Raw genomic sequence first — 19,774 nt, 5'->3', positions numbered from 1 at the left:
AAGTTTCATTCATCAGTTCTGTGTTTCTATGTTCAATTTCAGAAGAAAGAAGTCTAGAATTCATTGCCATGATCAAATCCCTATGTCCAGAAATACATTGTACCAATTGTACTCATAATATATCCACCCCGTTGCTTTTGTTCAAGTTACCACCAATTACCTTTTCTATCCAGTCCACACATCCATTGCCTATGCCCACCTGTTCCCACACCATCCCACGTCGCCTAGAACCCACATTTCCACCCTGCCCAACCGCTACTTCATCGTAACAATCTCTTCAGCACTCGTCGGATGAATCGCCACACAAGCATCAAAGTCCCTCTTTCTAGCCCCCATCTTAACCGCCACCGCAAACCCTTGCAACATCTCACTGACCCCCAGTCCTATCAAATGCAACCCCACAATTCTCTCCTCGTCTCCCTCACAAATGATTTTAAACTCGGTCGGTAAATGTTTCTTTTCTTCCGCCGGAAAGAAATCATAAAACATTGCTGCAAACTTCGTGTGATAGATTTTGAGATTGCCGGCCCCATATTTTTCCAAAGCTTGCGGTTCGGTTAGCCCGATGGTACCGACTTCTGGATGTGCGAATACGACGCTTGGGACGAAGTTATAGGAGAGCGCAGCTTGTGAAAACTGAGTGGGCCCGAAGAGTCGGTTGGAGAGTTGACGGCCAGCCGCTATTGCAACTACTATTTTGTTAGAAATACCTCATGTAATTTTCATAAGATTGTGTAAGGAAATACATACCAGGCGTAAGTTGCAACTGAGCCGTCACATCTCCCAAAGCATACACACCCTCCACATTAGTGTTTTGAAACCCATCCACCCTAACGTGTCCCTTGTCATCCGTCAACACCCCCGCAACCCCCAAATTCAAGTCCTCGGTATCCGGGCTCCTCCCCACTGCCCAAAGCACCTCATTAACAACGAAGCCCTTCCCATCATCCCCATCCCATCTCAAATTCAACACCTTTTCCTCCGCCGTTTTCTTTCCACTAAACATTTCTACCCTTGCAAAGTTCTTATATCCCCTGTGAATGACAATCCCTGCTTCCTCGTATGTCCTCGTCATCGTTTCTGAAATCATCGGATCGAATTTTCGCAATATCTTGTCGCCTCGTATAAACATATGTACTTCGATTCCTCCAAGAGCATTCAACATTCCCGCCATTTCAACGGCTATATATCCCGCACCAACAATTGCTATCTTCTTGGGTAATTCCTCGAGTCCGAAGAATTCATCACTTGTAATTCCAAATTGCGCTCCGGAAATCTTTGGAACAATTGGTTTGCCTCCGGTGGCTATGCAGATATGTTCAGCTTTGAATGTCTCAACGCCAGTTCCATCTACTAATTCAACAGCGATAGTTTTCGCAGCAATGAACCTGGCACCTCCACGAACGAGAGTAATCCCCTCGCGCTCCCAGTTGGTTTCGTAGCCACGGTTTAGACCGGCGATGTTGGCATCGCGTTTAGCTTTGAATGCGGCGTAATTATAGGGAATATTGGAGGGGGTCTCATAACCGTAGTGTTGGCTAGCACGAAGGGCTTCAGACATGGAGGAGAAGTTCCAAGTGTGTTTCTTAGGGACACAGCTACTTGTTGTTAGTGTTTGTGGAATTCGAATGTACTTTATAGGCTTATAAGAATACTAGGAGGAAATTTCTTCGCAGATTCAAAAAGCGGATATCAAATAACAAGTTTATGTTTTCCCAGCTCAAAACACACCCACCACTGTTCCTCATCCTCGGTACAATTTAGACTAACTTTAATGCATCATCCCAAGTCACTCGACTCAATCTGCTGCAATTATCACCCAGAAGCTGTGTGTACAGTTCCATTCAACGCAATTCAAAAACAGAAGAAACACTTCCAAAACTCACCCAACATTAACACAAGTCCCACCACTCTTCCCACTCTCCACTAAAAGTACCCTTTTCCCCCATCCCCCCTTTATCCTCGGCGCCGCCGCTCTCCTCGCCGTCCCACTCCCACCGCTACCACCTCCGATAACTATATAATCAAACTCTTTCACAGCCCCCCTGATTGGAATTGCCGGCATTTTCCTGTTCAATCCAGCCCTTGAAATAGGTAGTGCCGATTTGGCTACGGATGAAATTGCTGATAACGTGGTTGCGGTGGAGGTTGAGTTTGATGAAGATGGTGTACCGGCACTCAATGAATTTGAGGATACAGCAATGAGGTTTGTGGGTGGTATGAGTGTTTTTGTTGTGATTGTGAGGGAAGGAGGACTTGGGCGATTTGCAGACATGGTAGGAGGAGCTCTTTATCACGTTCTTTATGTGAGTGAATTTGGAATGAGGGGTAAGTTCCTGGATGCAGCCACCTTTCACTGGATAGGCAAGACGGGAATGTAAGACGGATAATAGGAATTCAATATGGTTGGAGGGCCAGGAATGAATGTGTTGGTATGTAAGCGATTTGCAGGCTTGAGGCGTTTTCGTACAACCTCGAGAGTTTCGGACTGTTTTGGAGAACTAAAACAGGAGATATATGTCTTGTATAAATACTTATGCAAAAATTGTGAGATAAGATAACGAAGGAAGTGCTGGATGAACTTGTTGCTAGATTATTATTTTCTCCTAATGTGTAAGCTATTAATTGGCTGTATGTATGTGCAGCTGCATATGATATGCAAGTCAGTTCGAAGTACCCCACCAACGCTCCGAACCACATCCTTCCACCTACTTTCCTAAAAACGCCATTTGCCAACAAAAGTAGAAGAATAAGACGAATCAACGTCTTCTGCCTTTCTTCCTTCGAGGTTGTTCGTCCGCACTTCCGATTGCTTCCGAATCAAGCTGGTAATTACGCCCATCAGATGGACTCTTCCTTCTCATTTCACCCCTCCCCACAGCTACAAACTCTTCTTCGCTCTCGGTATCGTCACCATCAAGTTGTACTGGCATCCTGAATGCATTGTCTTCGTCGACAACATCCCCCTTGACTGGTTCAACTGTTAGGACATCTATATCATCGTCCTCAGCATCCAATCTCCTTTTGTGGATCTCTTCCTGTGGATGAATATCGAATTCGTCCTCTCTCTCAATGTACTCAACATTCTCCTCGACCTCCGCAAAATCCGGTGCCAGAGCCGACCATCTCTGCTGCGGAACAATCGACCAAATATGTATTCTTCCAGACTCCAAACCACATGCCGCTATCATGGGCTTATGTGGATGCCATTCAACCACTCCATGCTCTTCCTTGGGTCCCTCCAGAATCTTCACCAGACTTCCGTGGTTTCTTTCCCAGATGTAAATATCGTGATTGTTAAAAGTCGAAGCCGTCACATATTCCCCGGTCGCACTAAATGCCACATGGTTCCAACTCAATCTGTTTACCACGTCTTGAAATTTGTGCTCGACCTCGATATCTATCGTATCGGGGTCCAGATCCTCTGCTGATAAATTAGGTATTTGTATCGTCCTAATAATCCTATCTTGGGCATTAACCACCACGTCCCGCCCAGAAGTCGTAAGTCGCATATAAAGTAATACCCCTGTGCATAATTTCGTGGAGTAGATCACTGTCCTCGTAGCCACCTCTATTATATTTAGCCATCCCTTATTAGTACCCGAAAGTATGTGGTCTCCAGATGCGGTGAATATAGCGACTGTAGTAGTTTGTGGTGCGATGGGTTTTGATTCATCTTCTCCGTACACGGTTCGTTTTTTGATCGTAGAAGGTAGGATATATTTTACCACTTCTAGGTTCGTGAGATCTACCAGTAATGGCGGATCTTCGAATAATGAGACCAATATCTTAAGACTAGAAGGCGCAAAAAATTATCAGTCTCCATTGGGAGGATAAAGGTCAACCAATATTTCTTGACTCACTGTGTCCAAGGATGAAATTCTGCCAAATATACTGGTGCCTCGAATCGTACAGTCCTTACAATAGTCCCATCCATCAAATCCCAGATATTGCACGTCCAATCCTGACTTGATGTAAGTAAGAATCTGCCATCGCACGACCAACTCAACGATTGCACTTGTCGGGTGTGGCCTTTGAGCTTTCGCGCTATGCCGTTGGTTTCGACATCAAAAATCACGACGGTGCCATCTGTACGCCCTGCGGCAAGGAAATCGCCTTTGCGATTAAAGCGCACGCACGAAGCATGGCCGCTACGAAGAGTAAGTGTAGATGATTCGGGATAGTCTTGTGCAAGAACGAAGGGATCAGTCAGTGACAAATTCATAATGCTGGCAATCGAGAAATGAAAAGTAGCAGAAGTTCGAGATGCAGGAATTTCAGCCTCGCTTCGAGGAGGTTCAACAAGGCTGGCAAACGTGATCATCAATATTAGCCTCGATCAGCCAAGGTATAGGTATAGTACCTATATCATGTACTTTTGATGGTTTTGACTCTGCCTTGCGATAAAAATTGAGTAAGAGTTGATTCATGCACCTATGTACAATTTGAAGAATGCAATGTGATTCTTAGTTTTCTTTCATGAAGGTGTTGAAGCTTAATAAACGTTGCACATCAAATCATTCATATAATAGTTCTTCGAAATACAAGTCAATTCTAATGAAAGAAAATATACTAATCTATATGGAATTAATTAAAAAGAATTGAATAGAATCTGCTTGAAAATGACAGCTAAAATCCTCCATCCGGTCATTATTAGAACACCGTAAATTGCACAGCCCATACTATCTCATCTAATACGATGAGCATCCATTCTTGCAATTAGTGTATCCTGGGAAATTATTGAATGTGCTTTGGTCGATGCCATTCAGTTGCGGACAGCCCAAGCCAGCAAGACGTTGAGTAACAATATCTGAGAATGGCTGAATGGCATCCACGACGTTTATGAGAGAACCACGAGCAATATCAGGAAGTGCTGCTTGAGCGATCTGAAAGACGAAACATTCCAAGTTATTTCCCTCAAGTAAAGTTCCCGTCTCAAACACACCGTTGGTCAAAGATCGAAGATCGACAGGTGTAAAAGTATTTGGCTTGCCGGTGTTTCCACCAATATTAAGAAGAGGTGGATATTGCACTGCAAAGTCGACGACGTCAGCAAGAAAGCTAACGATGGAATATTCATCACCAATAGCTCTCTTGTACCAATTATCTGGGATTCGTTCATGGCCAGGAGTATATTGGAAGTTGCCAGACTCGCCAGTGATGGCGAAGAAAGACATTAGGTCCCTTTTTGTCAGCGAGCCCTCTGGAAATTCTGCAGATTTGTTGGACATCATTCGAACAGGGAAGTTGTAACCGGCAGGTGAGACGAGTACACCGGCAAAGGGTGAAGAGAAGAAGTACGGATTCGTCGTAATAGAGTTATTGAAGCGATCAATTCTGAAGTCAAGAAGTCCTTGATATTGTGCATCGGCACCAACACCCTCAATTAAGGCATCATAGTACTTTTGAAACAAATCAACCTCTAGATTGAAGGATTGCCCAGCCAAGTAAAGATCCGGACGAGTTGGAGAGGTGTCGGATTCGTACTTGTTGTGTGAGCCAGAAATTCCTCGGGGCTGGCCGGTAAGACCCAAGAGATTTCCCAAAGGAAGAGCATTGTTAGGTGTTGGTCCACCAATCGACCAAGCTATAGGACGTTAGCATCCGGCCCATGAAAAAGAACATTCAGACATACCTAGCAAGTTGCCATCGAACACGGCGCCATAGATGCCGAGAAACGCTCCAAGATCCAACGACATGCCAAAGGCAGTGTTGGTACCTTCGATAAAATCGCCAATGGTTCCAACACCATTGTGGGGAATGTATCCATGGTTTGCTGCAGCATTCAAACCGGGGCAAGGGCCTCTAACATCTCCTGCATCAAAGTCTGGTGCAACGAACGCATTCTTTCCGGTCGTGCTAACGTACTGCGATGCAGCATCAAAACCAAAGCGCTTTTGTAATGGGTCTCGAGCAGCTGTGCTTCGCTTGCCGCGCTGTGATTTCGCGAGTTTTTCAGCATACCCAGCAGCTATCCTGGGGTACGCAGCGACTTCAGTGGCAGCAAACACCAACAGAGCGACAGTAATGGCTACCTTCATGGTGGTATGTTAATGTTCGAATACAGGAGAAGATTCTGTGAAAATAGATAAACTGATTAAAGACAAAGATGATTGTAGTTGAGTTAATTTAAAGAAAAACATGAAAGGAATTTTGATACTTATATCTGTATATCTCCATACTCTAATTGCTCCACAGGATCGAGCTGTGACGGTATAAACATAGTTACTAGCCATAGGAACAAAAAGGGCCTATCAGATAAAAGTCTATTTGATTTCTCGATGCTTGAAGCGAGACCAAGGATGAGATCATCATTTTCACCGTTGAGAACGGGTCCAGCGATCGACACCGGTAGAGGTAATCTAATATCTCCATTCAGATGCTGGTCATAGGCAAAAACACAATTGGAATGACGGCTGGCGGCTTGTCGCCGCTGACGTCGGCTGACTATTTGGCAGATCCAAAAACCAAGTATATTCGTTACAATATGCTTGTATACTAGCCACAGTGCGCCCAAGATGTCCTGCCAAAGAGTCTGGGACTGAGCATTTGGCGTCCAATGATATTGCAGATAGAATGCATTACTAACCAATCAAAAAAACTTTGATTGACAGACGGGAAGCCATATACTAGTGTAGTGCGGTATTTCAGATGCATTCTTCGTGTGCAAGTATCCTTCCAAGTCGCTGGAATGTTACTGCAATCAGAAGTTCGATATCAGTTCCGAGTACACCAGAACAAATTGACAAGATATCTTCAGCGCGTGTTCAATATTATGACCCTGAGTGTGATTAAATGGTTACCATGTAGAGAAAAAGTATGTTACCAGTCCTTCAGCCGGATTTTACTGTGTGCCTGTGATGCAGCTTTCACCGGCCCTGCAGGGGGCAATAGTCAATGCCACCATGGAATTGTATATTTTCTATGTTGATATCCTTGTAGTTCCGACGTGGAGCATGTCACTGACTTATTTGAGAAACTTCCGACGATGTATACAATAGGTATGAAAAGTTTAATTGCTGCAATGAAGATCGCAGGATAAGAGGCGTATACTAGTCAACTGCCCTAGCTTTTTGGGATACGCAAGTCGGTGCAATGGAAGGATAAAAAGAAGTATCCGCATGGACCTGTCCTTAGCAAAAGGGAGGCTGTGCAATATGTGGAATATGGATGGGGAGGAAAAAGTAAAAAGACATTAGAGAAGGTACCATCGGACCAAACCGCAAATAGGTAGACCTAGCTAGTGTCTCTGGGATTAATGTTGTTGTCATAGGCAGACAAAGGTCATCTCAGATCGAATATAAGTCAGAGAAATGAGAAAGACATGCAACGTATCAGTGCAGGTATCACTGAGGTTAACCTAGACTTCAGGAAATAATTTCCTACCCGACAAGATCGGCAGTGGGGAAGCATGGAACCCACTTCTCCTCTCCTCGGCTGCAGCCCTTTCCGCTCGTTTATTTCTAGGGGGTGTACTAAGAACCTTTTCTCCTTGTGCCTTATTTCCACGCCAATTTTGTGTCATTCCATTGCTATCACAATAGAACACAGCCGTAGTGTTGCTTTAATCCTGGATTTCCGATTATTCGGTAAGCATCAGACCCTTTGCCCATGTGATATATTTCTGGCGTATCCAGGTTAGGATTTCATGAAGTTGAGTTTGAGGCAATTCCGCATTTCTTAACCTTATCCTCGACCAAGAGGCTTGGAATCGACATACTTGCTAAGTTTGAATTGGCCCAACTATCATCATCGCCACTTGTCGAATCTGAAGGAAGGATTCCTATGGAGGATGTGCAAAAAGATTTTGTCTTGCTGTCATTTCATTTATTCCAACTACGGGAATCTTTTTCAGGCCTTGTATTTCAGGCATCTATAACATAAGGTCAAAAGCTCCAATGCTTACTAGCAAGGTAGGCAAGAATAGGGTCGTAAATAAATCGTGGATGGATATTGTCAATTCGCGACGACAGTGCGGCCACAAAATTTTCCTTCTATATGTCTTTTTCCATCACTGATAAGAATGGCACAGGATTCGGGATACAAGATCATCGACTTGTTCGCCTCCTACTAATATCGACATATGTTAATGCTGCCAAAGCAGAAATTCCTCCGGACAAACTGAGAGAGCTCCAGTCAAGAACATAATTTTTGGGATATGAGCAACTTGATTGGGTCACAGCTACGAAAAGCAATGATGGTTTTGATGTAAGTTTGATCTATCACAACATTTCCGGCACTGATCTAATAGTTATGGAGTGACAGCTATATCGACGACATACTACAAGGAGCATATAACTCGAAAATTAAAGTATCGAAAGCTGTCATTTGGATGCAGAACCCTACTCAACTAATCCCATACAAAGCGGGAAAGGAGCTTGTATTCATATATAGACCGCTTGAAGAAGCGCTTCGTCTACATAATGGCTTCTTCAAAGTGGTAGAAGGATCACATTATATGAGGCCAGAAGAGTTCCTTAAGCCAGAAGCAATAGAGATTCATGTCAAGTCTGGTCAAGTGTTGCTTCTGGATGGGGAAACAGTTATAGAATACCTTATGGCAGGAGGAAGTGGGATTGGATTGATGAGATGTCTTTCCAAGTCTAAACATTGAAACAAGTGCCCTCCTCCCGTGGTAACACCAGCGCAGCTGGAATGAACTGCCCTCATAGCCTTCCAACGCATGTCTAGTAAATATTAATTAATATCGATGAATTTTATTTGTAGATGTCTAAAGTGGTCCCGAATACAGAAGCAAGAAACTCATCAACATTGAGAACAATGTTAAATCATCCCTTAGTTTGATTGTGGTGCTCTGTTATTCCAGGCATAAAACTGCAACGCAACAAAGACCCGGGACTATGTTCGCATTCACCCCATTGTAGTCGTGGTGGGATTATTGTCGAAACTTAAAAGCTGTTAGTCATTGCTGGTTGTCATGGTCAACTTCGAAGGCGAACAGGTTTCGCTCGTGAGACGGTGGTAAAAATGATGTTAGATTTTCAATATAGTATGGCCATTGCTGCATAACTAGCGGTGCAAATGCAGAAGCTTGATCATATCCACTGATACTTTGTCTGATGGTAGGTATTGAATCATGCGGATGTAGCAGCTGGATCATGACACCATCGACACTTTAGCCCACGGGATTGATGGCGACGTCTAATGCTCCGACCTCATATTTGAGATTAGACCGACTGCGCTGACCAACATACCATCCTACACTGTTCGCGTTATCCTGGTAGCTTGTTTCTCGACCAGGGGATTCTGCGTTGGAGCTTCGCTCATAGGTACCCTCGCCGCATTGTCTCTTCTTAGCAGGACCGTAGCCTTTGAAGCTTTTTCGTTTTTTAAATTGGACATTCACACTATTTATATTAATGAGCTTTTTGTGACTGTCTATCGTGGAAAGCCCATCTATAGATATCAGGGCAACTTGTAATATTCAAATATGGATAGTCATTGAGACAGAACTTTCCAGACTAAATAATCGCATCCAGTTGAGTATCGCTGATACCCTTTAACTCCACAAAAGCATTCTTAAGATCCACGCCGGAGTATTTTGACTTTCAGAAGTCGAATCGTGTTGAGATACCCTTGAATCATTGCGTATTTGTCGATAGAACATTTTTTACGAGATTATGCTTACATGAATTCGCCCGACACTTTACCCAGCTTAATAAGCAAATTGTCTCGTAGCCCAAAGTACCTTTCACTCAAGCGTATCCTTTTACTTGTCTTGCTTCTGATGCTCGATCCCTCATTATCGGAGACATCCTCTGATCCATACGTATTCTCGACGATGACGGAGATTGATAATGTTCGATAAGTTACACTTGATGGGCTGCAGATACACTCTCCTCGTATCAACCTTGCTGCAAATCAATTGGCAACAAGTGGGATGCACTCTGAAGTAATGTGGTGGAAAACATTGCAATGGATGAAAGACATATAAAATCTGTTGTTGAGGTTAAGAAGTTACAATTCTTTCTTCGTTTGGTGTAATGTATGTTAAAATTTTATAGCACTTGCTAGTCTGGCGCAATTACAATTCCGCATCCTCTCTAATGGCAGGTCTTCAGCAAGCAAAAGTTTCTCTAGATACTTTCCCACAATTCCATCAGTTCATTCACTCAGGACATAACTATGGACATTATCGTATGATACAACATCGACGACCCGGGATTCCATGGATGTTTCCTCTGGTAAAGAAATTTCGTCTGAACCAACATATGTACCAAGTTACATATTCACAGACAGCTCTCATGTTTCTCTTTAAATCATGGATAGCCCATGTTCGATACACTATGGAACAGGGAGAGTCCGAGAGACAGACGATGATTTGAAGCGTAGTCGATGATTCAAAAGCAGATAATTGTCAAGTTCAAGAGATAAATAGCGATGAGAGAGTGAATAGTTCATTTGCACAAGCTCTTTTCACTTTCTTTTCATGTCCCTTCCATTGCCTTTGAATTCTGAGAGTAGGAATACATGATGATTACAATAAGACTTTAGAGTCCAATCGATCTATCTTCTGTATGGAGATTATGAATGACTCTTCATTCCTCATCTCAGGCTATACCCATTTCCCATCTTCCATGTGTCATTGCATATTCATTCCCCAGCTAATCTAGCAAAAGCCAACCCCACGTATATGCATGATTGATCATGTCTTCAAACGTAATGACCAGCGAGACTAACATAAGAGTAAGTAGTGAATCACTGCACTAATACAGCAAAAATTCACTTTTATCACATATATCCTCTCATTTTTACCGTATCTTATATCAACTGTAGAAAAGATACATCTCTGTACCTTCGAGATTGTGAAGAGGAGAGATCTATCTTGTTCGTGAACTTCCAATCTTGCCAGTGTTCTACCTATTTCCGCATCATGCATGATTCCGACTTCCAATCCCACTCCTATCTGCTTTTTTTCATGCACAGTATGATCTTACAATTATTCATCCCTGGTAAACAAAAAGAAAAACGAAACAGAGAAATCTGATTTAAAAATTTATATCGAAATTCGAGTCAGCCAAAGACTAAAATACGCATTCACCACATCTTAGGCGCATATCATCTTACCGAAAAAGTATACCGTGTCTCAATCCTATCATTAACCTCTCTCTAGGTGCCATGGAAAGTAAGAAGTGCCAAGAACTAACGGACAAAGGGTATGAAATCAAGACATAAAAGTATTTGCTCTCATCTAATACACCTATCTTCTTGAATATGGGGAAGTATCATTATTTAGATCAAAGGTAGTTTTATACGTCTGATATAATCTCAGGTGACCGAAATGTTATATATATAGGGACTTTGGATTGTTTGATCTAATTTCAGAAGGTCAAGAGCCTTGTGTCATATATAGCCTCTACTCCATCCCAGCTCCCTCGATGTCCAACCCCAACCCCAAAGCCTTCAGCAATTACTCAAGATGCTCAAGCCCACCTCCTTTAAATTTCCACAATTACTCTCTTCCAAGCATCCTCCCCACTTCACATCTCCCGCTCTCGACACTTCTTACAATCACACTCGAACCCGTAAAATCTCTTCAGGCCCTTTACCCCATGTCCATAATCCACAGTAATTTCTTCTCCCATTTCAATATACCTGATACTGAAATATTTCATCCTTCCTTTCTTCTCCAAATCCTCTTCCCATCTATATCCTGAGTTTGCCACACAAGCATGATTAAATCTACTGGCCGTCTCAAAAACCCCCGTAGATAAGCTCTCCACTTTACCTACTCCAAATCCATTACTATACAAAATGCTTCGGTTTTTGGATTCTCGTGGGTTTGCCTGATAAGCATGAAGTGAGAGGAATGCTGCTTTGTGAGAAGGGGGTAATGCGGCTACTAGGGCGTCAAGGGGGTCTTTACGCGTCCCTGTGTCGGTGAGGATGACAAGAGGCTTTTCGCTTAAGAGAAGGGTGTTAGGCGGTATGGGACAGAGAGCAAATATACCGAGGCCGCCCTTGGGAGAAGTACGGACTTCGATTAGGGTGCCAATGGTTTCGGGAACCCGAAGAGGAGGTTCTTCTGAGAAGGCAAAGGTTTCCGTGAAGGGCTTAGAGGCTGATGTATCAACTAGACTCCGCTTAAGTGTCGTCAAAACCGTAGAAGTTGATGTCGGAGTAGGAACGCCAATCTTGCGGGTTTTGGGTGGGAATTGCGCCATGATCCTAGTTGGATCTGAAGGAAAAGTTATTAGTAGGTATCCCAAGGCTAGTCATGTACAACAATGTTCTAGGCAATATAATTTCTGAATGATGCTGTAATCGATGATCTAAGGCTTAAAATGAGATATTCTTTTTGAAAACTTTTCTTGTAACGCTAAGCGATTAGATGATCAAGCATTCCGTAACCTTACAAGCGCTGCAATATGACATACGTGGCTTTATTGATTTCAGAGACTAGGCAAACACAATAAAATGCCATGGCATAGCGATGAGATTTCGGGTAAACATGATAGATTTTGCCCTTGGCAACAGCAAAAAAATTGAAGCGAGCAAAAGTGTGACATGAAAACCACCGAAGTCGGTGCACTTTACCCGAACATCACTATGTAATCTAAATTCGCTGGATTTCAGAATCTCGGCAGTGGTTTTTGTGATTGCTCCGTGGGACATGAAGAAGACAAGTTGAGGAAGTAATTGTGTTCGGCTTCCAACAGATCCCTCGAAGCACAAATGGATGATGATTATCGAGGTAGTAAAAGAGTTAACGGATTCTGAAGCTTAGGACGGTCCTGCTTTACTTGCTCGCATGCATTTCCTCAACAGTACGGAGTAGGGTCAAAAATAATGGCACTTGCCTGGAACGGTTCAAAAGAAGTGGCGATAACAGCCACTGACATCCAATTGATCGACTTATGAAGTTCGGACTTAAATGCCTCGTCCAGTTCAGAAATGCGATTTCACGTCATATCAGTATAGTCGTACATGTAAACCCCAGTCGCGCCTTCCATACGCTGGTCGAAAATGCTGCAAAACCCCAACGCCTATGCTGCCCCAGAATCCGGGTGAAAACCATGGTCACCTATGCCGATCTTTGCTAAGCTGTCCTTCATCCCTCCTGGGAAATCCACCAACTCTTTCTGCCTTCCTCATTATTTCTTTACCTTTGTCGCCTTCTCTTTCTTCGGCTGGTAGACCCCACCATTCCCTATGGAACTTTTCTTGCTCTTTCCTCCTCGCCTCCTTTGCTTCACGATCCCTCTGTCTCTGTAATCTCAGTGAAAACCACTCTTCTCTAGCTGCATCCTTTTCTGATTGTGTGGCATGCGTTATCATGCAATTGTTCATCGCTCGATTTTGTTCTCTGCATTTGAACGGAGCAGTGAAGGTTCTTCCGAGAGCGCACTCTGCGAACGCTGGATTCCATCATCAGTCATAGTTTGCCAAATATGTACGTAAGAATACAAACTCTTAATCTCTGCCGCACAGTAACTCCGCACTCTTGTATGGTAAACTTCTTGGACTTGAGCTTCTTGTGCTGCGGATAATGGTAAAGGATTTCGTGATGGCATAGGTAGTCTAGGTGCCTTTTCTACCTCCTCCTTCTGTGAAGACATAGCTGCCATTTGAAATCAATTGAAGAAAAAAATCACAACTCGAGGCTCATGAGGCAGAATTATACCTCAGTCCTTCATTCAGAGAAAATCGAATGTCCTAAGGTAGTTTCCCAAGTTGAGCTAGTTTATCTTAGCGTGAACGATAAACCCTTGTCGAAATTTTAATAAATCGGTGGAATCTCAATCAAGAAAAACATCCAGCAGAGAACAACGCAACTTCACCAGAACCAGACAAATTACATTCAAATCACAAAAATTCTCCTCAATCTGGTCTACACAAAAATTACACAAAAATTACACAATGGATAAAGCGAGTAAATCCGTCCGCGATGGACGTACCTATAAGGAGCGATCACAACCTGAAGAGCGCAAACGATGGGGACTTCTTGAAAAGCACAAGGTATGAAATTCGTGAATTATCACTGCTAAATACTAATGGAAATTGTAGGATTATTCTGCCAGAGCGCGCGATTTCAACAAGAAGAAAGCGAAGCTTAAGGCACTTAAACAAAAAGTGCTCGAGAAGAATCCTGATGAGTTTTACTTTGGAATGGTAAACAAGAAAGGACCTGTAAAAACCGGCAAAAAGTACACAGGAACTGTGAATGGAGATCGAGGTAATCAGGTTTTGGATCAGGATGCTGTGCGCTTGTTCAAGACACAAGATTTGGGTTACGTACGGACGATGAGGAACAAGGCATTGAAGGAAGTCGAGGAATTAGAAAAAAGAACCGTGGGCATCAAGGGACGTGGAAAGAAAATTGTATTTGTGGAAGACGAAGAAGAGCAGAAAGAAAAAGTGGGAGACGATGTTTCTGACATGGATATGGATTTCGATATCGACGAGGACGATGAGCTCGATGAACTTGATGACACAGTGAAAGATAGGAATATTGAAGAGGATGTTTCGACCAAAAATCTTCGAAAGCTGCAGGAAAAGGAGGGGCAAAAGTTGGAAGTCAAATTATCGATTGCACGCCAGCGGCTCAAAGCTCTGACCGACGCCGAGGAGGCTCTGGATCTACAACGCGCGAAAATGGCGAAATCATCAACAGTCGGTGGCATCAACAAAAATGGGGTTAAATTCAAGATACGAGAACGAAAAAGATAAAATTATTTAACTGGCCTTCAGACATGTCGAAAGCTGCATGCTGAAAAGATAACGGCCGAGAGAATTATGCTGGGTTCGAAATCCCTCCATCGACCTGCGATAATAAGATACCCCGGGGATATCCCAAGGAAGGCAATTAATTACATTCATACCCGAGCCCAAAATCATATCATAGTCGTGATCATATACCAAAAACGCCAAAGTTTCATCCTCTTATCCGAACGCGATTACTTTTTCCTAGTCAAACATTTGCTGAGCCCAATTAAAATAGCTGCGATTGCTTTCACTGCCATCTTCACGATCCAAGCCATGGCCTTCACCATCATCCAGAGCAAGCCGCAAAATCCTGGCACCTTTTCCTTGTCTTTGGCTTTTTCTTTCGTCGGAACCATCTTGTATTGTGGGCTCTCCTGACTTTCTATATCCAACTCCATTTGTTCTCCCCTCAGAAATGATTTCCTCTTTGATTTTGGAGTATCTGGCTGTATTGGTGCACCAGGAGGTGCATCAAATCTCTCAATATGCATCCTTTTCTCCTCGTCCATCGCCGCCAGCATGACAGCGGCGATCGCTACATCCACGATATAGAAAGCATCTATTCTTGCAGCTACGCCTGTATCGATTTCCAGGAATCCTGTTCCACTACCATCTCTCACCAAACGCACAAGATTGTGTGGTAGTTCTGGATGCTCAAGCGTATATTCAACTCTGGACCAAGCTGGTGATGAATTTATCGCTATGAGAAATGGAGTGCTGACAGCAGGATGTCTAAGGTAAAATTTCTTAGTATCATCGTCCCACAACAATCGACCGCACTCTCGCTCGGCTGCTGCCAAAACTAGGGCCCCGTCTGCCATATTTGACCGTCCAGCCAGATCGACTGCCATACTTGAGGCTGCATGGGGGTACAGAAGAGCTACCAAGCCGTCATTTGGTGGCAAGCGGCGCGAATATTCCTCGAGCGTTGTAATTAATACTTCCATTTGAGAATCAGCTCTCGGAAATACCCCACTCTTTGGGGATTGTGACTTCCTCGGAGATTTCGCCGGATTTTGCCTTTTCATCGTTACCTGAGCTGAAGTTGAAGTCGGATCAAGACGCAAGGTGTAAAAAGGCTGAGTAGCTGAAGAAAGAGTGTGAATAGGTTCTTTTACCGCGCTATTCATTTTCATAATGAACTTTCGACCTTCAGATCCCGATGCTTTCCATCCATTAGTGACTTTCCATAGCTCCTTTAATTCGGCGGAGGTTGATGGTTCAGGCCATGTCTCGTCTTGAAGACCTCTTCCGAACTGACCGGGTGATTGTGGGCCGAACGACATTGGACTGCCCATACCTGGGCTTACCTCATTGATTCCGGGGGAATATGACTGTCGACTGATAGCATTCTGTGGAATGTGTCGGGGGCTCTGCTGTGTTGGGTAATATTGTTGATATTCTAATGGAAGTTCGGGATTATATCGAGGGAATATGGATCTCATTACTGGCTCTTCTCGATGGTGGTGCTGACTATATCTGGATGAATTACTGTTGCTTCTCACAAGTGTAGGTGCTTCCGAAAATGAAGTGTGAGACCTCGGGCGTTCAGATGCAAGCACGGCGGGAGGAGGTATGTTCATGGGCAATGCTCTTCCATCTTGGGGAATTTGGCTACCGCCAAACGGTAATTGCATTCCATCGACGAACATATCAAGCGACTGTGAACGATTCGCAGGGCCCCGATCGGATGTGGATGTTGGAAGGTTTCGCTCATCGCTATTACTTTTCCAAGTTTTCTTCTTGGATGGTGGAGGTGGAAATAATTGCAAACCCATACTGACTGGTTTATCTGGCATAATGGAAACAAATCCGCAATATTACAATTTCGATATTTTATACAACGTTTCTCCCGGGCACACATATCAAGAATATAGGAGCACGACTACTACACATATATACATCGAAACCTCATTTTTGACAACGCCATAAATCCCCGGTTCATGCAGCCTAAAATAAAAAGTTCCCGGAGACGATCAATTCTGCAACTGTGCTGGAAATAGATTTCGGGCGTGCTTTACCGCTATAAATCGACGAATTCGATTGATCTGAATTGTTTTGTACGCGGGGAAGAAAACCTTGTTAGCGCCAACATGTACTGTGACAGCTATTGTTATTGGTGGTGCAACATTTCTGGGCGCTTCGATTAACCAACCAAAGCTCAGAACCTCAACGAAGTCCCATGTAGCTCAGTCACATACATCAATTTCTAGTGGATCGGAAGATTTTTTTATTTATGGAAATGTGAGGGGTTTGCTTTTATGGTCTTATCGTGTTATCTTGCTAGTTTTGTCGGTTTGGTTGGCCTGTGAAACATATCCATTAATTCATCCGAATTTTGTTCAATTCTGCTCGCCGAATAGGAAACATTTGACTTTTGACCCTTAAAATTACTATAAGGGTCGACCAATGATTGTAGGATTTCATCAAGCCTTGGGAGACATCATCGAGGAATTCATGATACTTGAGGGTACTACTGACATCATCAGCCTTACACGATGATCAACCTGGCCCAGTGAATGGGGACTAAAAGCTTTAAGCGGACAAGTATAAAGAGCTACTCTTTTCTCCTCAAATAGTTTTGAAGGTTAGAGCGGTGTATCAAGTAAGGGGTTTTTATCGACATTGACAATAACGATTCTAATAAACGATGAGAATTCTCCACAACGTCCAGCCATCAATTTACATATCTATTGGTTCGCCGTCAAAGTACATATGCAGGATGGTCAATTTTCCGGCCGAGTCGGACAGTCGTGTCCTCAATTGGGTTGGTTGTTGAACGCCCCTCGGCCGCTTGTAAACATGGGTCTCGACGCTGAAACATATACCGTATAACGGATCTTGATATTGCTGAGCCGTCGGTTTCGGATCATGATAACCTCGAAAATCTCATCACTCATCACACTGTCATATGACGATTGTTTCCGGCATTGAGACAACAGCCGCATATATTTGCAGGCCGTTCTTCGACCCACACAGAGACGAAATCCGATGTACATCCTTGGATCTATGCGCGAAAATATGTCTTCAACCGGTTGATTAAATGCCTGTATACTTTTGATCAGTTGCTATAGTCCCGACTACAGTCCAAACAATCAGCAGTTCCTAAACCTAGGATTGATCTGGAATATTCAGACTGCTATGGGATTATCAATCCATCTTGGAAGTCAAGCTATGCTAACTCAGATTTTCGGGTCATAAGGTTTGAACTGTTTGAGTCATTGGAATCCCCGATGGCGCTCCTTAGGAAGCTAATGTATCATCATCAACTTGCACGATTAAACTATCATGAGCTATAACAAGCTAAAAAAAAAATCACCGTGGTTTCAGTTGTAAGCAGCACAGTCAGGGACCATCGATAGTTTGATCGCGAGAAATTCACAGAAATCTATTCATATACTAACAACTTCTTTGCGCTGTGGTTCAAACCAGAGCCTTCATTTATTCATCCCATCAGTTCGACTCGAACGCCACCACGGCTTGCTACTTATGACGCCGCTAGCAACTTGAACTAGTATGATGTGTAACCATCGGCGGTGAATCCAAAGCTGTGCCCGATGGTGTAATGGTTTCCTTGCTCATCGTATTGTCCAGTCTCAATCGCTCTGTCGGAGCCGTAGGAAACGGTGAAATATGTGCAAGTACTGTAACATTGGGAAGTCAGTAATTGCGAATCAGGGAACTTTTTAAAGTAAAATGTGGAAGCAAGACTGAATAGGATGAGAGGGGATTAGGGAATAAAAAGGGGATCTTACAATACTCCATTCCGTCCATTCTCGTACAAGATATAAGACACGAAGAACGCACAACCGGGGTTACTCTTTGCAGTGCATGCGGCCGCACAGACAGTTGGATCATAAGGCTGAGTCTGAGGGAAAGCCTCCACTCCCACTATTCATGGATTAGTAAATTTCATATGGGCTTCACTTCGTGGGATTCTTTGGTACGTACTATATGTTGTAGTGTTGGCGGGAGCATCAATGGTAGCAGTTCCAAAATCTTGTACTCCTCCATATCCCTGGATTGCTGGTGGAGCAACCGCATTATATGCGTTTGAACCAGCAATCACAACTTGGAAATCAGCTTGAAACTGGCCATTGTTTCTAGCCAATGAAGGATCCAATAAGCCACCGAATAGTGAACATTTTATAAGTGTTTGGGATGGAGGATTTGGACAATCATCTACGTCTGGAGCGACGGTTGGATCTCTCTCAAAAACTAGGGTCGTCAGCTTTTGCGCAAATATTACTAGAACAGCACTTACAGATATTAAAGGAGGTGCAGCCTTGTATGTCATTGCATGCATTGGCACAAATGGCAGGATCGTAAGACGTGAGAGAGTCGGAGATATATGTCAAGTATGTGGCGGATTCAGCAGCGGCGTGAACGTTTTGAAAGCCATCGACACGAACGTAGCCTGGAGGGGTCACCGCGTTCAGTGCTGCATCGGAAAGATTTAAATCTGCTTCGAAAGCTGCTGCAGTATCCGGACTGTTGACCCTAGGCCCATTTCCAGCAGGTAAGGCAGCGCACGTACTTAGACAAGTGCTGCGCTTATGTCTACGATTGATCACGGCGACAGATGCTGTAGCGGCTGCAACAGCAGCATCTGCTACAGATTTCGGATTGTATGTTATACTCGCTGTCACGGTGTTTCCGGCGGGAGCTCCTCTAGCAGGAGCGGTTGGAACGGCTTTATATGCTGAAATATCGAGTGTTCGAGGTTTGAGGAACGGATTGGCCGTGGCGACTGCTAAAAGAGCCAAGAAGGCAATTGTTGATTTCATTTTGGCAGAATCTGTCGTTCTGATTGCGGAGAAGATTATATTAAAGAAGCGAAGATTGAAAGCTCGTGTTAACCTGATTCTTTCTGGTGAGATCTGCAGATGTGAGGCTCTTTATACTTTTTTCACAGCCCACAGTCAGCTCATTATTCTATCTGGGTGCTCAATTTCCAGCTGAACGCAATCATCTTCCTTGTCACATCCAAGACGATACATGACCGTTCAAAAATACAAAAAACGATGCCATTCTCATCATTCCACCC

The 19,774-nt window shown here is 43.6% G+C and overlaps 11 protein-coding genes across 11 annotated transcripts; 3 read left to right on the top strand and 8 right to left on the bottom strand.

The window, feature by feature from the left end:
• Positions 1-255: 255 nt before the first annotated feature.
• SS1G_05927 (hypothetical protein) lies at positions 256-2,275 on the bottom strand (the record flags this gene model as incomplete). The annotated part of the gene is made up of 3 exons (XM_001592955.1): positions 256-680; positions 751-1,598; positions 1,887-2,275. 3 exons carry the CDS (start codon positions 2,273-2,275, stop codon positions 256-258), a joined length of 1,662 nt encoding a protein of 553 aa, XP_001593005.1.
• Positions 2,276-2,759: 484 nt separating this feature from the next.
• On the bottom strand, positions 2,760-4,225 carry SS1G_05926 (hypothetical protein; the record flags this gene model as incomplete). Its single annotated transcript, XM_001592954.1, has 2 exons — positions 2,760-3,795; positions 3,864-4,225. 2 exons carry the CDS (start codon positions 4,223-4,225, stop codon positions 2,760-2,762), a joined length of 1,398 nt encoding a protein of 465 aa, XP_001593004.1.
• A 466-nt stretch (positions 4,226-4,691) lies between these two features.
• SS1G_05925 (hypothetical protein) lies at positions 4,692-6,041 on the bottom strand (the record flags this gene model as incomplete). The annotated part of the gene is made up of 2 exons (XM_001592953.1): positions 4,692-5,587; positions 5,636-6,041. The coding sequence occupies 2 exons, from the start codon at positions 6,039-6,041 to the stop codon at positions 4,692-4,694; spliced, it is 1,302 nt and encodes a 433-aa protein (XP_001593003.1).
• A 1,116-nt stretch (positions 6,042-7,157) lies between these two features.
• Positions 7,158-7,884, top strand: SS1G_05924 (predicted protein; the record flags this gene model as incomplete). Its single annotated transcript, XM_001592952.1, has 4 exons — positions 7,158-7,184; positions 7,274-7,354; positions 7,558-7,589; positions 7,638-7,884. The coding sequence occupies 4 exons, from the start codon at positions 7,158-7,160 to the stop codon at positions 7,882-7,884; spliced, it is 387 nt and encodes a 128-aa protein (XP_001593002.1).
• A 139-nt stretch (positions 7,885-8,023) lies between these two features.
• SS1G_05923 (predicted protein) lies at positions 8,024-8,614 on the top strand (the record flags this gene model as incomplete). The annotated part of the gene is made up of 3 exons (XM_001592951.1): positions 8,024-8,058; positions 8,137-8,208; positions 8,266-8,614. 3 exons carry the CDS (start codon positions 8,024-8,026, stop codon positions 8,612-8,614), a joined length of 456 nt encoding a protein of 151 aa, XP_001593001.1.
• A 522-nt stretch (positions 8,615-9,136) lies between these two features.
• On the bottom strand, positions 9,137-10,267 carry SS1G_05922 (predicted protein; the record flags this gene model as incomplete). The annotated part of the gene is made up of 3 exons (XM_001592950.1): positions 9,137-9,368; positions 9,650-9,844; positions 10,239-10,267. The coding sequence occupies 3 exons, from the start codon at positions 10,265-10,267 to the stop codon at positions 9,137-9,139; spliced, it is 456 nt and encodes a 151-aa protein (XP_001593000.1).
• Positions 10,268-11,501: 1,234 nt separating this feature from the next.
• SS1G_05921 (predicted protein) lies at positions 11,502-12,445 on the bottom strand (the record flags this gene model as incomplete). The annotated part of the gene is made up of 2 exons (XM_001592949.1): positions 11,502-12,189; positions 12,399-12,445. The coding sequence occupies 2 exons, from the start codon at positions 12,443-12,445 to the stop codon at positions 11,502-11,504; spliced, it is 735 nt and encodes a 244-aa protein (XP_001592999.1).
• Positions 12,446-13,041: 596 nt separating this feature from the next.
• SS1G_05920 (hypothetical protein) lies at positions 13,042-13,589 on the bottom strand (the record flags this gene model as incomplete). The annotated part of the gene is made up of 2 exons (XM_001592948.1): positions 13,042-13,379; positions 13,433-13,589. The coding sequence occupies 2 exons, from the start codon at positions 13,587-13,589 to the stop codon at positions 13,042-13,044; spliced, it is 495 nt and encodes a 164-aa protein (XP_001592998.1).
• A 292-nt stretch (positions 13,590-13,881) lies between these two features.
• SS1G_05919 (hypothetical protein) lies at positions 13,882-14,477 on the top strand (the record flags this gene model as incomplete). The annotated part of the gene is made up of 3 exons (XM_001592947.1): positions 13,882-13,980; positions 14,029-14,313; positions 14,469-14,477. The coding sequence occupies 3 exons, from the start codon at positions 13,882-13,884 to the stop codon at positions 14,475-14,477; spliced, it is 393 nt and encodes a 130-aa protein (XP_001592997.1).
• Positions 14,478-14,918: 441 nt separating this feature from the next.
• Positions 14,919-16,526, bottom strand: SS1G_05918 (hypothetical protein; the record flags this gene model as incomplete). The annotated part of the gene is made up of 1 exon (XM_001592946.1): positions 14,919-16,526. The coding sequence occupies one exon, from the start codon at positions 16,524-16,526 to the stop codon at positions 14,919-14,921; it is 1,608 nt and encodes a 535-aa protein (XP_001592996.1).
• Positions 16,527-18,238: 1,712 nt separating this feature from the next.
• Positions 18,239-19,514, bottom strand: SS1G_05917 (hypothetical protein; the record flags this gene model as incomplete). The annotated part of the gene is made up of 4 exons (XM_001592945.1): positions 18,239-18,371; positions 18,483-18,618; positions 18,679-18,945; positions 18,992-19,514. 4 exons carry the CDS (start codon positions 19,512-19,514, stop codon positions 18,239-18,241), a joined length of 1,059 nt encoding a protein of 352 aa, XP_001592995.1.
• Between the last annotated feature and the right edge of the window lie 260 nt (positions 19,515-19,774).

The sequence above is a fragment of the Sclerotinia sclerotiorum genome, genomic scaffold (assembly GCF_000146945.2).
Source record: "Sclerotinia sclerotiorum 1980 UF-70 scaffold_7 genomic scaffold, whole genome shotgun sequence".
NCBI lineage: Eukaryota > Fungi > Ascomycota > Leotiomycetes > Helotiales > Sclerotiniaceae > Sclerotinia > Sclerotinia sclerotiorum.
Note: the sequence above shows the minus strand (reverse complement) of the source record. Positions and strands in the feature narration are given on the sequence as shown.